The sequence below is a fragment of the Cavia porcellus genome, unplaced genomic scaffold (genome assembly GCF_034190915.1).
Source record: "Cavia porcellus strain 051 isolate PalLab524CR breed Dunkin Hartley unplaced genomic scaffold, mCavPor4.1 scaffold_19, whole genome shotgun sequence".
Lineage (NCBI taxonomy): Eukaryota > Metazoa > Chordata > Mammalia > Rodentia > Caviidae > Cavia > Cavia porcellus.
The window spans coordinates 6,306,264-6,327,719 of record NW_026947502.1 but is presented as its reverse complement, the minus strand read 5'-3'; the positions used below and the strand labels follow the sequence as shown (position 1 = coordinate 6,327,719).

Here is a 21,456-nt window from a genome sequence, read left to right as displayed (position 1 = left end):
TCGAGGCGATCCTCCTGCCTCAGCCTCCCGAGTACTGGGATTGCAGGTGTGTGCCACCATAGCTGGTTCAGGGCCTCCAGGTTGTTCCCTTCTTTACACTACAGGACATCAAAAGAAGACCTGGGCTTCTGTGCTAGAAGTGAGGCCTGGAAGGGGATTCCACCCTCTTCTCCAAAAAAGGTTCTGGAGGAAGTGTATGGATGACATTCTGAGAGTCACAAACCCAAAGCTGAGGCTCCTTTGGGCTGCTCCAGCTGATGGGACAGCCAGGACCCACTGCCACTCCTCTGGATAACTCTAGAAAGGTCTGCTGGGCTGGAGGAAGAGCCCATAGCAGGAAGAGTGCCAGGTGGACATGAGGGTTTGTGCCATTCCCCCTCTCCAAGAATAAGGCCAGCCCAGGGACCTCTGGGAAAACGGAGCGCCCAGGGCTCGAACTCCATCCGGCCTGTGCAGGGGATCCTCTCCGGAAGCCAGGCGCGCTCTGATCTGTCTCCTTTGTGGATGTGACATGAGTACACCTGGGCAAGGAAGGACCCTCTGGGGCCACAGTCCCCGTCTCTGCAGCTGGCCCTCTATGGGTGGGGCTGCAAGCGAGGCGCCGTGAGAGCTCACCCAGCTGCCCCAGAACAGAGTCAGCGCCGGCCTTCACTTTCTCCTTCTTCTCCGGGCTGCTGCCCTTGGGAGCCTCGCGGCCTTTCCTCTTGGAGTCGCTCTTCTTGGCCTTTGCTCTCCTCCCAGCTTGCTCTGCGTGGGGAATGCAAGAGAAGGGAGATGGTGACTGGCAGGGCCTGAGTCAGGACAAGGGGAGGCCCCAGAGTCCTATGCCAGCCAGGGCTCGTCCTCTGCAGCGGCAAGGGCAGCGCCAGGATCCCGGTCAGCCCGGGTACAGCTGGGGTGGGATGCAGGGGCCCAGGCCCAGGGCCACCCCTGAGGGTGAGAGCCAGGGCACAGAGCCATGAGACCTGGACTCCAGTCTGACCCATACCACCCATAGGCCTCGGGACCCTGCCTCGGTTTCCCGGTCTGCTTTAGAGATCAGGCAGCAGATGCACACCTGGTCCTAATATCCTTCCTGTCATCTGCAAGTCAGGGGAGCACGAGAAGGGTGGAGAGGAAGGTGCAGCAGCCCTGAGCACCCCTGAGCACCCCCAGCTTGTCAGGTAGAGGCAGGAGGAAGAGGCAGGAGGGCCTCCTGGACAATTAAGAGAAGGCTGAGACACATGGCCCAAGCTGTGCAGGGAGCCAGGCTTCTTGCCTCACAGTCTGGACTCCCCCTCAGCCAGAGGACCTTGCCTCTCATAGTTCCTCGCTCTGGGTGTCTTCTTGCCTGAAGTCACATCCATGCCAGGGCCTCTAGGTCCACACTGCTGTTCCCTTGGACTGTCCTTCACCTGGCTTAACTCAAAAGCCCAGTGCTATTTCTCTCCGGCAACGCCCTCCTAGCTTCCAGGCCAGACAGGCCTCAGCAACAGGTCCATGACCTACAGCCCGTGTTGGGGACGTGGTTGCCCAAGAGTGCGGGTACCTGCTCCAGGCTAAGCCCACTCGCCACAAAAAGCTGCTGGCTGCTGCCATTTCAGACACAAGCCACAAAGGTCCCGACTCAAAGTGGGGACACAAACCTTTACATTTCCAGGACCCTGTGCTCAAGGTCACCCCTATGCCTTGTCTTCCCGCAGTTTGACTGTGTGTGCCTCGTGTGAGCATCTGCAGCCAGATGCGTGGCCAGAGCCAAGTATGAGGGTGTTGAGACGCTGCTTCGGCATCACCCTTGTGACCTCTGTCCGTCTCCTCTCTCCCTTCGGAGAGCAGACTCCAGAACCGGCAGCTGCCCCGGGCCCACGTGCGCAGGGAGCATGCCTGGCCCTGACCCCGCACCTCAACTCGGAGGAGCCTTGTTCCCACCCAAGCCAAGACAGGTGGTGAGAAGCAAGGCAGATGGGCCACAGGGAGGAAAGGGCGACGGCACCAGGTCCTCTGTCACCACTCTCCTCCCTTTTCCGCTCTAGGCACAGCCTCAACCTAGGGCTCAAAATCTCTCTCGAGCCAGCTACTCCTGCTGCACAGAGACTCAACGCCAGGACACTGCTTTTGGGTTCAACACCCGCTTCCTAACACAGCACACTCCCTGAGCTGTGTCTGGTACTATTCGCGACTGACCGTGCTCAATACCAACAGCCCCAGTAGCCTTTGATGTCTAGGTCTGTTCAACACACTGCCGACGAGTAAGAACAACAGAGGAAAGCACTGCTGACTCAGCTTGATTCCCATCACGGAGTCTGGGAGAGGACGCAGGTACCGCACAGTCTCTGGAGCAGGTGCTTTCCTGCCTCGGCTGCCGCACGGAGCCACCAGCCCTTTGGGTTTTGTCCTGACTCCTGAGCTGCAGTGAACCCAGAAGGCCCTCCGAGGGCAGATCTGGCGCACCCATTCCCGCCACAATGGAGTCCTTGGCAGGCCTCCCCTTCTAGGCCCAGTAAGCAGCGGAGCAGGAGAAAGGGGCCAGTGGCCCCAGGTTCCACACATCTACCCCACTGCACCCCGAACACACCCTCCTTGGGCCCAGCCTACACACAGGTAGCGGGCGGCAGGAGGGCAGGTTCCTACCTCGACACAAATCCTGCTCGATCAGTTTCATCTGCAGGTGGAATATCTGCTCCTGGAGCTTGCAGATGGCGTGCTTGGTTCTCTCGCGCCTCGTCACCATGTAGCACAGATTTCTAACCTGGGGAACACAGGAGAGGTTTCCCACCTTGCTCTCTGGCAGCCACCCCGGTCCTCCCAGAGGCCTTTCTGGAAAAATTCCTGTGAGGTGTGCACCCCCAGCCTACACTGGAAATACCAGGCCTGGGGCCACCTATCACCCTGCCAGCCTCCAGTGGGTCCTAAGAGACAGCCCTGGAAGGTGACCTTTGCTCGGGGCCCCTCAAGCTCCTGGCCTGCTGTGGCTCCATGCACTCCCACTGTGTGAGGCCCTGGCCTTGCCCTGAGAGGCACCACTGGGGTCCCTTTCTCCCCAGGGCTCGTCATCCAGTAAGGCAGAGGGCTGCTGACCAAGTCATCTTTCCACCAGTCCATCATGTCATAGATCTGGAGATAGAGCGAGGCGTCCTGGAGAAAAGGCCTCCGTCTTTCCAGCTCCCTCCACTCCAGTGCACCCCATCACCTCTCCCAGGGAGAGATGAGACCCATGGCTCTTGTGTCATCTTCTTGAAATGTCCAACAGATAGCTTCCCCTGCCCTGCACCTCTGCAGGCTTTGCCAAAGGCAGTTCACCACACGTGGTCTGCAGGACCCTCAAAACAAGACTTTCCGACAAACAGGGTCCCCGTGGATATAACTGGTTAAAATGAGGTCACACTGCATCAGTGTGCACCACTAATCCTTACAAAAGGCCCAGAGGATATCGTGCTTTCCCAGGGGCTGGGTTTTAAGTATACACTGGAAACAGCCTGGTGGAATCTTGGAACTCCTGCCCCAAGCCTGGACCTCAACAGTGAGACATCCAGGACATAGGTCAGCGCACCTCAATGTGGGGGAAAACATGACAGCTGCTGCGGGAGTTTTTTCTAGGCTCCATTAGTTATTCTTATTGTTTCATAATACGCAGTTGTAGTTACGAGAGACATTAGAAATATATTATGGGAGGTATCTGCACAATCTGTTTTACTGGTAGGACCACACTATGCCATCAGGAATGTCTGGAGCTTCTGACTCTGAACACGAGAACACCTGCTTCAGTGATAAGCCCAACATTCTTCAGTTGGGACTCTGGTCACACTGTGACCTCCTCCCATCTCTTATTTCCACTTCAACTACTTGGTAGTCTCCTGAGAATCTCAGCAACAGAGCTACTTTTTTTTTTGTCTTTTTGAGACGACACATTTCAGGCTGGCCTTGAGCTCACTTTGTAGCCCAGGCTGATCTTGAACTCACAAACATCCTCCTGCCTCGGCCTCCCGAGTGCTGGGATTACAGGCGTGCGCCACTATGCCCAGCTACATAGCTACTTTTTAAAGACATTTTGATGAAGGTGTTTTGCTATCAGTAAGTTTTACACAAAGCCTAGAGGTGGGGCCAAGGGGCAGGCAGGCTGGCAGGAGATTGCTGGAGGTCTTCAGAGGTAGACTCAGCTCTGGAGCTCAGTGACTTGGGGGAAGCTGTGGATGGCAGAGTCTGGGGCTGGGGTGCAGCTCACTGGAAGGGAGGGCACTTGCCAAGCCTGTGAGAGGCCCTGGGTTCCATGCCCAGCACCTCAAAAACAATAAAAAAAGCTGGTACCTCCAGTCTTGAGAGTGGAAAACAATTTCTGGGGCCCAGAAGCAACTGTCCACAGAGCAAAGGAAGCAGGACATTGATGCCACCCGAGTCCCCAGGAAGAGGATTTCAAGGCCAAGGGCATCTTGATGGCACCTACTGCCAAGAGGGCTGAGGGAGAGGACAGGAAAGCAGGGAGTCAAGACACCAGGAGGGATCAGCAGGAATGGACAGCTGGGGATGGCGGAGAGGATCCCTCGCTGGAGGGAGGTAAAGGGAGGATTCACCTAAGAAGGCAGGACAGGGTGTCACTGATTCCAGTGCTGGGGGAAGTGGCCCTGCGAAGGGCATGTAGGGCGGACCATGAAAGCCAGCTGCAGGTGAGTGGGGGGGGATGACAAAGGGTGGGGTTTCAGAGGATGCATCCAGGAAGAGAGACTCTGCTGGCCAGAAGCTGGGTCCCTCTGGCTGGAAGAACAGGACAGGAGGCTGCCTGCTAAGAGGCAGCAGAGCTATGAGCCAGGTGGGCAGGGTCTAGGAAGTCCAGCGCCAGCTGGCTCATTTGCCTGCTGCTACGGGATCTCTCCTGGGCTCCTTGCGGGGATCTGATGGCCCTCGGACCCAGTAGCTTGTACTGCGGGAGGCTCTGCTGAGGCCCTAGGCGGCAGCATCAGGCTGCGGTGGCAGAGATTCAGAAAGGGGGTGACCAGGACAAGGAGGGATTTCACTGGGAATGAGGTGCAGCAGGGTAGACCAAAGTCTAGGCTAGTAACAGCATACCTCTCAATGACACAGCTCACTACAGCACACGTGCCACAGATTCGCCACCACCGATCTAGGCACTGGGCACAGAGCAAGCAGAGCGACCAAGTGACAGCTGTCAGAGAAAGGCAGGGCACACTTCCCCGGCTAAGCCTTCGTCTCTCTGGGAGTCACAGCAGAAGCAAGGCCTTCCTCTACCCTCTCTGCCTGGTGTCTCGCCAGCTGCGGAATGAATTGGTAGCAGGATCCACAGCTGCAGCCAGCCCATTCCCCCCAGGACTTGGCCACCAGCGTGGCTGCTAAGGGACACTGGCTGGCGTTTGCAAGGCTGATGTTCAGTGCTGTAATTTTTTTGTCAGCTGTGAATCACCCTGGGAAGCTGCAGTGGCCCTGCCCTCCGCAAGCTGCTTGCCAGAGTAGGGCTGCAGTGTTTGGGAAAGCAGGCCTTTGGCAGAGCGCTGGCCCAGCGTGGCACAGACCTGGGTTCGATCCCCAGTAACACAAATCAGAAAGCACGTTTTCAGGACTGACCATAAAGTGAGATTCCGTGCCAGCGGTGGCCCCGAGGCCTGCTCTCAGCCAGCCCTGGCAGGCGCCAATCAGTCAAGGAGGTGCGGTGACCCCCAGGCCTAAGCGCTGGTCCTTTGGGGAGCACAAGGCTCAGCTCCCCTCCTTCTACAGGGTAAGCAGCGACAACAGTCAAGGTCCTCGCTGTGACCCCCATGGACAGTCTGAGTCTCCCCACTTTATAGACTAGAAAAACAAAACTTGAGTAAGTGGAGATGGAAACACAGGAGGCGAAGAGCCCGGTGGACCTGCGCTACCCAAGGCCTCGACCTGAGCCCGACCCGGCACCTCCGGATGGATCCAGGCCCGGCTGGCCTGCTGCCCAGTCACAGGCTGGAATCTCTCAGCTGCTGGCACCAGGCCACAACTGGAGGTGGGGCCTTGCTGCTGGCCAGGCCACTGCACCGGGGGTGTGCAGAGTGACTTCCGGATGGCAGAACTCTCCATGCTCTTCATTGGTTTAGGTCACCGACACACGGCTGAGAGAGGCCTGGCAGCTGGCGTACCAGGTGGGCTGAGCTGGCTCCTCACTGTCTCTGATTCCCTTCTCCAAAGCCTAAAAGGCTGAACACTCCTCAGCCTGCTTTCTTTTTTGTACGGGGATCGAACTCATGACTTCACTTGCCAGGCAGGTGCTTAAGCCACTGAGCTACATCCCCGGCCACTCAGCCTGCTTTCTGTGCTGCCAGGAAAGCAGCACCAGGACAGGACCTTCCTGAGCTGCGATGAGCCAGCCAGACTTCACAGCCAGCCCCGACTCCTCATTCCTGGAGCCTGCGCCCAGCTCGCCTGTGGGTGTCCCAGCCCTGGCCCCACCTGAATCCCTGACACTGGGCTGGAGACCTGGGGCCGGGTGAGAGGCTGTGCTTGGCCTGGAAATGTAAGTAACAGAAAAGAAGCCAACTTTGCTCCTCTTGACCTCAGCCTAATGCCGGTCCGAACTCAAGCTCCAACCCCAGGAGAGAAGTTCCTCTAAGACTGTCACTTGGTCTCTCTGAGCTTTGGTTTCTTCATCTGCTCAGCAGAGCTGGGAGGGCCTTCCTCACGTCACTCGTCTGGAACAGTGACTACGGAAGTGGGCCAAAGGCCAGACTCGAAGGCTGCTCCACAAAGCAGGTGGTCAGGCCCCACGGGTCACGAGGGAGACATGGAGAGCAAAGCAGCTGATGAAACGGGACAACCCGGAGGCGGAGACTCAGGAAAACTCTGGAAGCAGCCACAGAGTGCTTGAACCCAGTGCCCCTGCCACATGTGACAGAGGCTGGGCTGTCTGGGAGGTGGTGACTGCAGTGCAGGTGGCCTTGCCCTCTGCCCTGGCTGCAGCCAGGGACATGTGACCCCTCCTGCCCTGTACTTCTGACCTGGTGGCAGCATCCAGGCAGTGAGCTCTCTCCCAGGCGCCTGGGCAACAAGTAGGGTGAAGGGGAATGGAGAAGCCGAAGCCAGCCACCCGCCCTGCATCTGTCCAGATGCTCTCCCCACTCCGCAGACTGGCTAACCAAGCTCTAGACAAGAAAGCAAAGATCATTTACCCCAGTGCTGCCTGACAGCTGACCGCCAGCCACGTGGCTGCTCTCAAAGCCAGGCTGTTAGGCGAAGTTCACGGTTTGCTGAGTCCTTGGCATGGACAGGCCCCTCGGGCAGACCTGCCAAGGCGACTCACCCTCTCCAGGTCCTGCCGCAGGTGTGTGAAGAGCTTCAGGCGGCGGTAGAGGACATCCTGCTCCTGCTGGGCGAGGTTGTCCACTTCGTCAGTCTTGGGTGTCAGCAGCGGCTGGTTGGCATTAGCTTTCCTCTTCAGCTTCCAGTACTGGTAGATGAAGTCAACCAGGGCCTCGGCCAGGTCCAGCCGTTCCGCCACCTCGGTGGGCTCCACCAGCTCATAGAAATCCTCCTCCAGTTGCTGCAGCCGCTGTTTGCGCAGGGTCACCTTTTCTAGGTCCTCCACAGCCTGGCTGGACTCCAAGGGCTCAGATGTCGGCTGGCTCCGTGGGCCCCCGTCGCTGTGCTCCTGGCAAAAGGACTTGAACTTCACTTCGTCGTTGTCTGCTAATATAGTCCGCATCTCCAGGCCGTGGTCAAAGGCGCAGGTGACGTGGAAAGCTGTGACACAGGAAGGCATCGAACACTGGAGGGAGAAGAAGGGCAAGGGTCAGGCACTAAAGCAGCCCTGGCAGACGGAGAAGGATGTGGGCTGCCCGTGCGGAATCCTGGGGAGACCCCAGAGGAAAGCCCTGGGCTTCCCATGTCCTACACAAGATAGAGGGGGCACAGCAGGTGGGGCAGTGGAGCTCAGAAGCACCCAGAAAAGTCATAAGATCAGCACTGTACGCCCCAGGGACTCAACCATCAGAGGCTGGCTGTGCACCCCTGCTGGGGACAAGCAGTGTTTCTGCACAGGTAAGTCGACTTTGCAGTGAGAAAGCATCAAACGAGAGGCAGATAATGGATTGCTGCCCTCTCTGCCCCTGCACGCCATCCAAGCTATCTGTCTCCTTTGTATTCCAGGGAAAGGAGCTGCAGCCGGATCCTTTCTTGCTGTTACCCAGGCAGATGGAGGCCTGCCTTTCCCTCCTAGCGCTGGAGCAAGACCACGAGGCAGCTGCCATGGTTTCAGCAACAGTGCACCCGACCTGAAGATCGTATACACGGCGGAGGCACCCAAGTGTTCCTGGAGAGATGACAGCCAACGACAACATCTCCTGCCCTCGAACTATGGATCAGAAGCAACCATCACCTGTGATTCTCAGCTTCGCCAGCAATCCAGGAGGACCCCCGGGGAGCAGGCCAGCAATGTGAAAAAACTGGCTCTCTGGCTGGTTCTGATGCAGATGAGCATCTGGGAACACTGACAGCCCAGAGGGACCAACCTAGCCCTGGCTCTGTCAGGAGAGCCAGCGGGCTTAGCTGAAGAGGAAGGTAGAGTCTCGCTCCTTCCATGTGCAAGTCTGCCACTGAATTCGAGGTCAAAGCCAGGAGTGGTGGTGCACACCTGTAACACCTGCACTCCGGGAGGTTGCAGCAGGAAACCTAAAGTTTGAGCACAGCCTGGGCAACTTAGCAAGCCCAGGTCTCAATACTTAGAAAAGGCTGGGGATGGAGGTCAGTGTGAAGCTGTGGCTCCCATGCCCGTCCCCCCACGCCTGCCCCTCTCGAGCCTATCCGGAGCAGCATGGGGCTAGGCAGCAGGCGGAAGTGACCACGTACCTGGATGCAGGTGCCTGTACACTCCTTGCATAGGCTGCAGGACAGAGCCCAGCGGCTGGCTGGAATATTCGAGATCTTGGTGATGGGCTCCATCTTCTCAGGGCAACCAATGCTGACCTGGGAGGGACACGGAGTTGTTTCAGTCTCCAGACTGTGTCCCAAGATCCCCCAAATGAGTGTGTGCTTTCTGTCAAAATCAGAGACTGGGCAGACAGAGCAGGGGCTGAACCCCGAGTCTCTCCTTACTCCAAAGAGGCACAGCCCAGGCTCTAGATCTGCATCTTTCCTGACCTTTAGACTGGGCAGAGGTGTGCAAGCATAGGGGGTGCACATCTCGGGTGCATACAAGGTCCCCTCCTGTTGCATCTGAGGCTTTTCTTTTCTGGGACCAAAAGGCCTCATGACAGCTTCTCTTGGGGGGCTCTGGGTGTCTCTTGATCCCAAGGCACCTTTGCTTAATTCCTCCTATGGGGACAGGCCTGTTCCTGGTCTATGGGGCTCTGAGAGGGAGAGCCCACAGAACTCCTCCCTGCCTATGCCTGCACATGGAGAAAGGGCCCCTCTCCCAAGGGCTCCCCAGCCCAGCAGACTATGTAGTAGTCACAACCTCCCAGGGATAGATCTGCAGTCAGTGACCACTGCTACCACAGAAGCCTGCACTGTAGGCTATGAGCTCAAGGGAAGGGCTGACTACTGACAGGGCCACCTGAGTGGCTTTTGGGCACGAGCAGCACTACAGTGGGGCCTCAGTCTGCAGGGCACACAGCAAGGTCAGTGCTGCAACCCAGGTACCTTCAGCCTTTCTCATTTCAAAGAAAATGCCATCTCCCAGAAGTCCACAGCCTCTGCTGAGCCTGGGACAGACACAGCCGGCTGCTCAGGACCCCCCATCCCGCTGGCCTCAGCCACCAGCTAACCACAGCCATGGCAGTAGCCCCACTGGCCAACTTGGAATCGGGCTCAAGGCCTCGCTTTCTTTCTGGTCGGGTGGCCTGTGTTTTAAACATGCAGCCTGCCACCAGTGGGAGCCACTGCCCAGCGTGAAAAGGACCCCACAGCTTGCTTCCCCTCGTGGTGCTATGTGGCCCAGCCCCTGCTCTCCCAGTGCCTGGCACCCAAGGCTCCATGCAGATCTGCCTCCCACACAGGTGATGCTCCCCGGGCCGGCCTCCCCTCCCCGCTGCCCCCACCATCTACCCACCTCAGGAATCCAGAGGGCGCAGCTGACGTGCACCCACTTGGTCCCACTTCTGGTGGGCTTCAAGGCTCCTCCTCGCTTGGGGCAGAGCAGGCACTTTGGCTGGACTCCCAGGGCACATGTCCGGCACAGCCAGCTGCCCGTGGGCACCTTAAGGATCCCGTAGCATGCCTGGGGACAGAGCACACAGCCACGGCTCAGAGGTACTGGTCAGTCCAGGGCTGGTGAGCACTGCTGTACGGCCAGCCTCCAGACCAGCACAGGGACCTCCAGAGGTCCACACTGATGCTGAGGACTCCCAGGAAGCCCCTCGGCCTGCAGTGAGCCCCAAATCCGAACCACTTCATCCTCTGTGAAAGGGCACATGGCTGCTCTCTGCTGGAGGGGACTCACTTCAGCCAGATTCCTTAACAACTGTGGACATCTGGAGGATCCCCAAACTCTGCATGGTAAGCAGAACACAGAACCAGTCATGTGCTTCTTAGGAACAACACCGAGAGATTTCATCCTCCTTAGGCAGGACTGTGGGCAGGGCTCCTCCAGAAACAGCCCACCTTTAGGACACACACAGGGGCCCAATGGCTGCCAGGCCTACGGATGTGCAAGTATGAGGGCTGCCCGCTGACCCACTGCGGACCCTGGCCAAGCTCCCCAGGGGCTGGACCAGCAGCAGTGGTACAAAGGACTTCAGTCAGGACCAGTGTGAGCCCTCTGGGTCTCTGCTGGGACTTCTAGAAACCCAAGACCTAAAGCCTCAGGGCCCAAAATGGAGAGGGGGATCTGCCCTGCTCTATAGGGTTATGATACCAGTGACGGAGGTGATGTCTATAGTCCTTGCTACACTGCACTAAGCAAGCAACGCATACAGAACTGAACCCTCTAGACAACACTCTATTTACCGCTGAAGGCACAGAAGCTCAGAGAGGTTAAGAAATGGGCCCCGAGTCTCAGAGCCTATGGGAGATGGCACCCCACAAGGCCAGGCTCCGGGACAGTGGGCCCCCCAGGCCCTGTGCAGGTAGCAGAGCAGGGGGGAGAGGGGCTCCCCACCTGGTGCACGCAGACGTTGCACTTGTCACAGAAGACCATCTCGTTGCCGTCCTCACCCTCAGGGGAGCGGCACACGTCACAGACGACGTCCTCGTCATACTCGATGCCAAGCCCCTCCTGAGTCTCGATGGCCCGTGCCATGTTCTGGTGGCACAAAGTCTCCAGCTCCTCCAGCACACGCTCCAGCGTCAGCTCATCCAGCCCGGGCCTCTCTGCAGGGAGATGGCAGGGGACGGTGTTAGAGCCCCACCTCCTTTGAGCTGTGGAGGACTCAGCTCTTGGGACTTCAGGGATCCAGAGCAGACAGATGGGCCAAATGACAGAGCCCGAGGCCCATGCGCTGTGACACCCTCGCTATAGACAGCACACAGTGACCACGTGTGTGTGCATGCAGGTAACACAGTGTCCCCAAGATGCAGCCCACTCCACACCCTGTGTATGCACCCTGTGTGCAAGGGCACATTCAGAAGGTGGCAGAGCTGGTCCTTCTAAGATGTGTCAGCCAGAATGTCCCCAGTCCTTGACACCAGCCCCAGCTGGGTACAGCTTACCCTTCCTGCCACACCCATGCCTTCTGCAGGAGTCCCGAGAATTCCCAACAATATTGTGTTCTTATTGTCCCCACCTGACAGCTGCAGAACCCGGATGCACAGAGACAATGACCACCCAGCAGTAATGCAGTGGGGACTTTCCGCCCAGCGTCTGGGGTCGGTCCGGGTCCCATTCCTAGAGCGGAGGGCACCTACCCATCTCCTTGAGCTCCGAGTTGATGAGCTCCAGCCAGTAGGCGTCAATCTCATCCAGGTCATAGCGGCTGCCCCCGGGCCAAGTGGGCTGGGACCCCTCACCAAGGGCAGAGTCATTTGGGGACACCTGTGCAGGGGGGCCTTCCAGTGGTGGGAGGATCCTGGGAAAGGAAGACGGGAGACCGTGAGGGCAGGCTCTCAGCCTGCACCCTCAGGGGCTCCTGTGGGCCAAGTGTGAGGGGTGCAACACAGATGTTCCATGGGACCTACGTTCATCTACCTGCTCCTTCCTCTTCTCCTCCACCGCCTGTGTGTGAGGAGGAGCAGGAAGGCCTGAAGGGTGCAGTGGGGGTGTGAAGAGTGGCTGAGCCACAGCCCTCCCAGCCAGAGCACACTTCCAACTGTCCCCAACGGGGCAGCTGGGCCTCGGCTAAAGCCCTCACCCTCATCTGACAGACTGTCCCATCCAGCCTTGCAGGAGGGGTCCCCATGCTGTCCTAGGTGGTGCCCTGGGATAGAGCCAGATGGACCCCAGGGCCTTTGGCATAACCAACCCACCCTCTCCCTGAACTCAAATGTGCCAGGCAGGCGCACCTTTACTCAGCCACAAGCCCAGCCCTTTTGTAAAATTTTATTTTGAGTCTCACTCAGTTTCCTGGGCTTGCCTTGAACCTGCAATGCTCCAGCCCCAGTCTCCTGAGTAGCTAGGATGACAGGTGTGGACCCACTGTGTTACTAGTGTAGTCTGCTTCTGCCCTCAACCTAGAGGGACACCCATTCCTTGTACACAAAGATGCACCCACTATGGTCCCAGGATCGCATCCTTCTCCATCACCCTGGGGGTCAGGGCTGTGCCTCTGAGGCACCCAGGGCCCTGGCTGCAGGTGGAGACCAAAGTCCAGCTCTGCCACTGAATGTCTCAGCGCCAATCTTACACGGCTAGTGGGAGGATTACAAGGATTAATGAAAGCAAAACTCCAGGTACCAGCCCACGGCAAGCACTGTGTATGTGCACACATGTACACATATGTATTTCGAGATCCTTCAGACGACACCTTGTAACCCTGAAAGGAGATACAAGGGGACACTTGGCCTCAGGAGGGCGGTGTCTCCTTGGCACAGCTGTCTGCTGCCCTTCACAGCTTGGTGCCAGATCAAAATGCCAGCTCTTCCCACCTCCCACTGGTTGCCATGGTTATTGCCTCAGAGCCTGGCCTCCATCTGGCCAGCGCTGCTGGGCCCGAGAGGCCCCTCACTTGCCCAGGAAGCCTCCTGGGTTGAGGCTGGGGTGCCCGGGGCTGTGACTAAGTGAGGAGTCGGAGGGGAAGGCGGGACTGGAGATGACCCTGAGAGGTGGCTGAGCAGCCCAGGGCAGGCAGGGCTCCCGCAATGCAGAAAATACCCCTGGGGTCAGCAAGAAAGGCAGGAAGGGTGCAGGAGACCGCAAGGGAGGCAGAGCGGAGCCCAGAGAAACGTGTCCGGGCACAGAGGAAGGTAAGGGCAAGGGGCTGGGCACCACCATGACGAGAAGTGCCTGTCCCTGCACAGGGGACTCTAGACAGACGCAACACCAGTGAGCAGTACTGGGAATGCTGCCTTTCCGTCACAGAACTGCTATCCAATAAAGGCTTTGTTTTAAAAATGACAGCATGGCCTGTCATTCTGTCATGACTGGGCTCTGCCTGTGTCCTAGGCTTCCAGGTACCCACCTAGTGGCACAACGCTCCTCACACCCGCTTGCTGCAGGCTACCTGGCCGGACCTGCGGCCGTGAGGTCACCACCATCCCTCTGGGGAACCAGGGCTAAGGAACACACACCAGGAGTTCCTGGGTGCCTGGGGCTCTGCGCCTCACCTGGGTGTGGGGGACACACTCCTGCCAGGCATGGGGTGACAGGCCAAGGCCTCCCCCTCAGCCGCTGCTACTGCCAGCAGCAGAGCTCAGCTGGGTGGAGGTGGTCACCCCAGAGAGTGGTTCTTCCCTGCACCAAGTCTTGTGCCCACAAGGTGGGCACCACTGCCCGCAGGCCAAGGAAGCACTGGGACAGTAGCTGAGAAAGGTCATTAGAGCCAGCACATACAAGGCTGTCTCTTTGGGCCTCACAGGGGCAACCCAGGGTTTGTTCTGCGGCCTCTGATTTCCTGAACCTAGCCCACTAGGGCCCCATCAGCCCTGCAGGAAATTCCCCAGAATTCCCCAACTTCCTCATCTGCAAAATGGGGCCAGTACTACCTACTGTGTAAGGCAGGCAGCGAGAGGGTGTAACCCAAGGACTCGGGTTTGGGGGTTCTGCAGGGATTCTGCCCACTCTGGCTGCCATAGGGGCAGATGATGCCCCAGGGAGATGGAAGAGCTGGGCTTGGAGGACAGGAGGAAGAAGGGGTGTGGAGAGCTTGCCATGCGCCATACCTGCCCTGTCCAGCCTTTCCAAACCTTATACGGTGCAGGCTGGGAGCGCCTGGCTCATGGAAGCCCAGCGCTGTGCGTGCTGGGAGTGCACCTCAAGAAGCCAAGGCAGCCTGAACCCTTCTCTGCTCTGGATGTCAACAGACAAAGCACCTGATGGGCAGAAGGAAGCCAGCTCCAGTGTGGGAGCATCTGCAATATGCCAAGGGTACTCCAAGGAGAAGCGACAGGCGGCTGGGCGAGGCAGACCAGGACTGGTTCTCTGTCTAGCCAGAGGCCTGTCCTTCCTTCTTCATGGCCCCAGGCCCTGGCACATGTGCCGACAAATTGCCACGTGTATTCTCCTTTAATCTTCACCACGCCGTACCAACAAACGGTACTGTGCCCATCTGCCAGGAGGTGATGGGCTCAAAGCAGTCAAGTCACGGTTTAGGGCGTCAGGATGTGGGTGTGGCTGGCACGGAGCCAACCCACATTACTGGCCCAGGAAGGGGAGGTGCACAATAATGAATCCATCCTCCAATTCCTTCCTCCCAGCACCCACAGGGCAGCTGGTAGGCTGAGTCGCCTTTGCCTGTGACCCATGCCCGGTACGAGACCAGCACTACACAGGCTCGGTGGCTACAAGTCTGTCACAGTTGTAGATTGCTACCAGGTGATGGTGCCAACACAGGAGGAAGGGACAGCTGTGCTCTGCCCGAGCTTGGTCTGCCCAGGCTGAAAGAAGATCCATAGGGCTGTGAAGGCCAGGAAGGTACAGCCACTGACCCCAGGACGCTGCTGTGCTGAGGGCTGCCAGGGTGCACAAAAGCACATGCCAAGCTCCCGCTGGAGGGAAGGCCCACTGCCATGCGGCTCCACTCCGACCAGAGCAACTAACACCCACCTGCTTCCTGGCCCAGGAGACCTGAGGGATGGGGGACGGACCCTCTCCGCCCCAGCCCTGGGGGCACTGACACCTGCTTCTGCACCAGCGACTGTGCACTGGGAGCCTGGAAACGCACACTTCTAAGAGCTCCTTTAAGAAGCTCAAAAGAAGCTGGGCAGGGTGTATGGTGCACACCTGTAATCTCAGTCAGCACTTGGCTGAGGCAGGAGGATCGCCACGAGTTCGAGGCCAGCCTAGGCTACATAGTGAGGTCAAAGCCAGCCTGAACTACACTGTGAGACCTGCCTCAAACAAAACAAAGCAAAGCACAAAAGACAAAGAAAGCAAGCTAAGAATAAAGAACAAAAGAGGTCCGGAGTTCTAACCACAGTGCTACCACCATCACCAAAGACAAAACAAAACAAAAAGTTAGGAGCATGGCTTCCCCCTGTTGTAAGCACATAAAAGCCTGCTAACGTGACTTAACTATTTTTTATATACATACACATACACATTTTTTCTTTCAGCTTCTCACACTAATGAGACAATACGATGTTTATACATGTGTGTCCTATTTATTTCACTTATGAGTATGGTCTCAAGTTACATCCATTTACCCATAAAAGTCTCCAGTTTATGCTTCTTTATGACTTAGTAGTCTGTGTTTTAGAAATACCACATCTTTTTTATCCATTTCTCAGTCAATGGACATTTAGGTTGTTTCCAAGATCTGCCTATTACAGAATGTGCTGCTATAAACATGGGTGCACACATACGGCTGTGGTATGCTATTTTTAATTCTTTCGGGAAGATACCAGAAGGGAACAGCTGGGTTGAATAGGACTTCCATCCAGTTTTGTGAGGACTCTGCACTGGTTTCCATAGTGGTTGCACCAATCTGCATTCCTACCAGCAGTGGAGAAGGCTTTCTTTCTCCCCACAGGCCCCCAACACTTGCTGCTGCTTGATTTCTTGATAGCAGCCATTCTTCCTGAGGTGAGGTGGAATCTCAGTGTTATTTTAATTTGTATCTCTCAAATGGCCAGTGATGCTGAACACTTTTTCACACATTTATTTAAAGTCCAGTGATTTGGACTAGGGATATAGCCTAATGGCAGAGCACCTGCCTCACCTGTACAAGGCCCTGGGTTCAGTTCCCAGTACTGGGGGAAAAAAGGTTGATGATTTCACTGAGCCACTCTGTTTGGGGGCATGGTCTGCAGGGACAGCACCCTAATCCACAGCCAGTTTTTACAGAGTCTTTCGAATGTGCCAGGTTTTATACTCAGTGTCCTGCATACATTTGGTTTGTTTATTTTTATTTTGGGGTCTTTTTGAGACACTGTCTTGCTCTGCAGTTCAAGCTGGACCTAAACTCATTTGGCCTCAAACTCCCAGCCATTCTCCCGCCTCGGCCACCTGAGTGCTGGGATCACTACCTGTGCCACTGTGCCCAGGGCACACATCATTTTACATCACATGCACAACCACTAGGAAAAGCGAATACTGTAATTCCCATTTCACAGCCAAGGAAATTGAGGTCCAGCAATTACATTTCCGGCCCAGAGCCACACTGAATGAGCAGCAATTTGATCTCCAGCAGTCTGGCTCTAGAGCTGGGCTCAGCACCACAAAGGGAAGCTGCCAGTATTTCCAGAACAGGTTGGTGGTTTATCAGTGGAGAGAAGAAAATCAGACTAAGACCAGCTAGGGAGGCATCTCAGGGCTGGCAGCTCCCCAAGCCAGAAAACAGCCTCCCCTCATTCCCAGCCCTGACACCATGGCCGGGGACCCCCGGCTCACCTCACCACGGGCTCTGGGATGGCCTCTGCGCCGGCGGGCACCTGCACACCCTTCTCCCACTCCTGTCGCCACGGGTCTGCCAGGATGTAATAGTCATCCGGGCTGAGCTGGTAGGAATCGGGAATCTTCATGGCCGTGATCAAGTCTGTTCGGAAAACCTGCCGGGTGAGAGGGGAAGGACCAGCTTTGGATGGCCTCGGGGCGGCCTGCTCCACCGCCAGGGGAAGGGGTGAAGGCCCGCACTGCAGTGGGCTCCCCACCCGTGCACTGACACTCCAGACAGAACTCCGGCAGGAAGAACTCGGTCACACAGCCCCGCACCGCAGCGCCCCGCACACGGTACAGCTTCCAGCAGGATTCACGGCCCTGACCTATGAAAGAGTCACGTGTGAGTGATGGCTGTGAGCGCACCTAACAGACGGGGGAAGACTTATCACAGAGAAAGGCAGGGAATAAAAACAAGCCAAAAACAAGCAAAACAAAAAGCGGGCAAAGTCCGAGGGCAGAAAGGCAGCTGCTGTGAAGGCAGCACTGCCGCTCTGGGGCTGTCGGGAAACCGCTCCTGGGTGTCTGAGACTGTGTGACAGATTTGTATTCACAGGCACAGGCGGCAGCATGAACCAGCAGAAGGACTGTGTTCCCCACAAACAGCAAAAGAAAGGGAAGGGGCTTAGGGAAGCTTACAGTGTGGCTTCCAAGGGCAAGGACACCAGGTCTCTACCTCCGCAGGGTGGCAGATGACACCACCTAGAGCTGAGCCAAGGAAGCAGCAAGCTGTCCTCCTGCTTCATTCAGCCTGTTCAGACGCCCTCAGGCTGGGGGGCCTGCGTCCACACCGCTCTTCTCACTGTTCCGCTGTCCCTACCTACACCCCCAATGAGCTCCCAGTCCACGCCCAGCTGGCACTGGGGAAGGCCTCCTGCCCCTGTCCTCTGAATTGCACTCTAGCCTCCAACAAGTGCAGACATGAAATACAATGATATCTTCACATACTGCGTGACCTGCGCAGTTAGCCACCTTCGGGGTGATCATCACCTGAGAATGACAAGTTAAAGGACTCGAGTTCATGAGACAAATGACACCACTTTAAGAAACACGAGGCCAGGGGCTGGGGATTTAGCTCAATGGCGTAAGTATGAGATCATGAGTTCAATCCTCAGCGCGCACATGCACACACACACACACACACACACACACACACACACACACACGAAACACGAGGTCGGGACTGGGGATTTAGCTCAGCAGCATAAGCACCTGCCTTGCAAGCAGGCGGTCGTGAGTTCAATCCCCAGTACCGATAAAAATGAAAAAGATTAAAAAAAAAAAAAGAAAGAAAGAAACACGAGGTTAGATATGGTGGCCTGTGATCCCAGCACTCTCGAGGCTGAGGCAGGATGGTCGTTGCAAATTCGAGACCAGCCTGGGTTACAAAGTGAGCTCAAGGCCAGCCTGAACTGCATAGTGAGACCCTGTCTCAAGACAAAACCCACAAAGAAATGTCCAGAAAAGGGTGCACCTCTGTTCAGTTGCTGTTCAGGGCAGGTCAGCACTCTCGTCCTTCGAGAGGCTCCTGGAAGGGTCCGTGGTAACCTCTGCCCGCCTGCACCCACTCACCACGCACACAATCTAGAACCAGGACCACTAGCAAAGACACAAATGGGCCTGGAAAGCGCATCCTGCAAAATCTAATTAACATCTCTGCATTTAGCTAGAGAAGGCCCGGCCTGAAAAAGGTCAAAAATTTGTTTCTTTTTTTTGCACTGCAGGGGAACTGACCCCAGGATCTGGTGTGTGCCCTGCCAGCGTGCATTCCTCCACAGAGCTACAACCCCAGCAGGTCAAGTTTCTTGAAGACTCTATTTGCCAATGTAATTTAATTGTTAAGACTAACTCGCTAACATTTATAGGGTGCCAGTGTGAAAAATTAAAATCAGATTGTGATTAAATGCTAATTAAACAGAAGATGGAATGTGGCTAAGATTTCACAGCCCTGATAATTTGCATATCTTATTTGCAAGCAGTAAGTTAGCTAATACTAAAGAGGGCAAATCAGATACTTTTGAGTATCCCCTCAGTAGCCCCCCACTTTACTGGAGGCAGACTTTCCCCACTGAGGCCTCTGGCACTGCCACCTCCCTGAAGCCCTAGCACAGGACGGGGTGGGGTGGGGGAGCGTGAGCAGACCCCAAAGTGACTCAGGCTGGCCTCACACCTCTCAGTGTGGTGGCATCCGGGGTTCTGGGAATCATGTCACAGAATCTGTTCATCATCATCTTGCTCCAAAAATCAACCCTGCAAGAGGCCTGGAGCCATACAGTGCACCCCACAGCCCTCTGCCATCAGGGCTCTGGCCACTGCCCTAGAGTAAACTTGAAACCAAATCAGGTGGATTCCCCAAGGGGAACATGCAAATCTGACAGCGCCCTGGCAGCCCCTACCAAACCTTCCCCACCACCAACCTGAGGGAGCCCTGCAGGCTGCAACTGGCCCAAGGCCTCAATTACTTCTAACCCATCTTCTGAGCACTTTTACCCTGTCTCAGGTGGCAGATGCTGTCTGGGACCCTCTTTGTGTTTGCCAAAGCGGGCCTGGTGTTCTTTACTCACGACCGCCTGCTCGCAAGGCAGGTGCTTATGCCGCTGAGCTAAATCCCCAGCTTGGGCCGGGTGTTCTACACTCCACTTACGGGTGCCTGGCTTCACCCTTCAAAGTGCAGGTCCAGTTCCTACCTGCCTGGAATCCTTTCCCGTTACCCAATCACTCACAGCACCTGTCCGGAATCTCCTGGTCCACCGTCCTGCCTTTCCCAGCAGAAGGGGAGCAGGTGAGGTCCGGCAGGGCCACCGCAGAGAAGCCTCACAGTGCACTAGGGCCTGAAGTCACCGGGAACTGACTCACGCTGAAGATGGCCACCTCCTCTCTGGTTGCCATCAAGGCCACAGCTGGGCAGCTGGGTACTTGGCGACCTCCCGATGTGGCCTCTGTACACTTGCATTCCCATCAGTATAGCAGCCCAGTTCTAACCTGAACACGCTTTGCTTTGCACTGTCAGGGTTACACTTCGAAAAAGACATCATTATTCTAAAACTCCTTTGAGTGATTTAAGGAAACTTAATAAAGAATCAAATGGAAACTGAAGAGCAGAATTCTTGCCACTGCAGAAGGTCGCAAGGTGGAAAACAGGCCATTTCTTAAAAGCATGTAAATGTTTACTATTTTCCTCTCTTTTGGCAGAAACTGACAAGTTGTCTGCTGCCTAGCAACCGAGTTCTGCTGAGCTGCTGGGGAGACAATCACTGGGGCTTCTCCAAGCAGCATACAGGACAGCTGAAGACCTCCAACTCCAGTTTAATGACCAACCTGAGTGCCAAGGGGGCCACTGAAGCCATGGCAGGGGCCTGAAGACCCTGGTGGACCCAGATGTGGGAATGTCGCCTCAGAACCGTCCAACGGCACTGCCCTGAGATTCCTTTACCTGAAACCCAAGTCCACACCACCCACACAAGTCTACCTTTCTACCTGTCTCCCCAAAAATGAGTACGGGCTCTGGAAGAAAGCATCACTGGCGTCTGTGTGCTCCAAAAACAAATAAGGACATCAGGGAACTTCTGAAGTGTGCTGACACACAGTTGGCAGGCACCCCGCAAAGAGTTTCAATGCATGACGGTGGCCGCCGTTGGAACATTTCATCCTGGAGCCTTGGTTCCTCCTTTCCTCCAGGGTTCAATTACTATGTCAGAGTCCTTTAGACTGAGAGGCACCAAGAGGAAGTTGGTTATTTAAGGCTCCAGCACTTAGCACAATTATAAAATGTAATTATTTGTATCAGTTTTTGTTTAATGTTTATCTCCTCCAATAATCAACTACAGAAAGACAGACACCGCACACATTCTACGCTTCTTCTGTCTTTACTGAGCCCATGGGCAACAATGCACTTGGTGCCAGGTGTAGTGGTGCACGTGCCTGTAACCCCTGCACTCAGGAGGCTGAGGCAGGAGCATCGCTGCAAGTTCGAGACCAGCCTGCACTACACAGTGAATTCAGGACCAGCCTGAATTATATAGTGAGACCCTGTCTCAAATGAACACAAAAAATGCTTGTGGATGGCAGGCAGGCAGGGAGGCAGGCCAGGATCCATCTGAAACCCAGCCACACTCTGAAATTTCCTGTCAGGCAGACAGGCAGTGAGCAGTAGGGAGCACAGAGGCAGGAGACGGACCCACAGGATTCCCCGTGGTGGAACTAGAAACTGGTCCTGGTCACTGTCTTACAGCTGGGAGAAATGGCTTTGGCTAAGACCTCAACCTCTGTCCATCCCAGGAGGGAGCAGACTGGCAACTCCAAGGGTGGTCTGAGGGTCTGTCACAGGCACAGAGTTCAGTCACGCATGGGGCTGGGGATATAGCTCAGCAAGCCTCAGCTTGCCTGGCTAGTGTGAGGTCCTGAGTTCGATCCACCTCCCAAAAAAAGTCATTCATGGCATCGTGCTAAGTGCTTTACCTACATGGTCCCGCTGAATTCCTACTACATTCGCTGTACAGCTGGGGACACAGAAAGACTCAGAAAGCTTAGACCCCTTGTCTGAG

General features: G+C 56.2%; 1 protein-coding gene across 7 annotated transcripts in view; it reads right to left on the bottom strand.

Annotated features, from left to right (window-relative positions):
• Jade2 (jade family PHD finger 2) overlaps positions 1 to 21,456 on the bottom strand; it is a 44,431-nt gene that overhangs the window by 5,286 nt on the left and 17,689 nt on the right. For all 7 annotated transcript variants that reach the window (XM_063230657.1, XM_063230661.1, XM_063230659.1 and 4 more), the window contains exons 4-11: positions 16,868 to 17,025; positions 11,791 to 11,951; positions 11,045 to 11,256; positions 9,998 to 10,165; positions 8,797 to 8,913; positions 7,253 to 7,717; positions 2,611 to 2,728; positions 616 to 747 (exon numbers count right to left, since the gene is read on the bottom strand). In XM_063230657.1, coding sequence (XP_063086727.1) covers positions 616 to 747; positions 2,611 to 2,728; positions 7,253 to 7,717; positions 8,797 to 8,913; positions 9,998 to 10,165; positions 11,045 to 11,256; positions 11,791 to 11,951; positions 16,868 to 17,025 — 1,531 coding nt within the window. The remainder of the gene's footprint in view (positions 1 to 615; positions 748 to 2,610; positions 2,729 to 7,252; positions 7,718 to 8,796; positions 8,914 to 9,997; positions 10,166 to 11,044; positions 11,257 to 11,790; positions 11,952 to 16,867; positions 17,026 to 21,456) is intronic.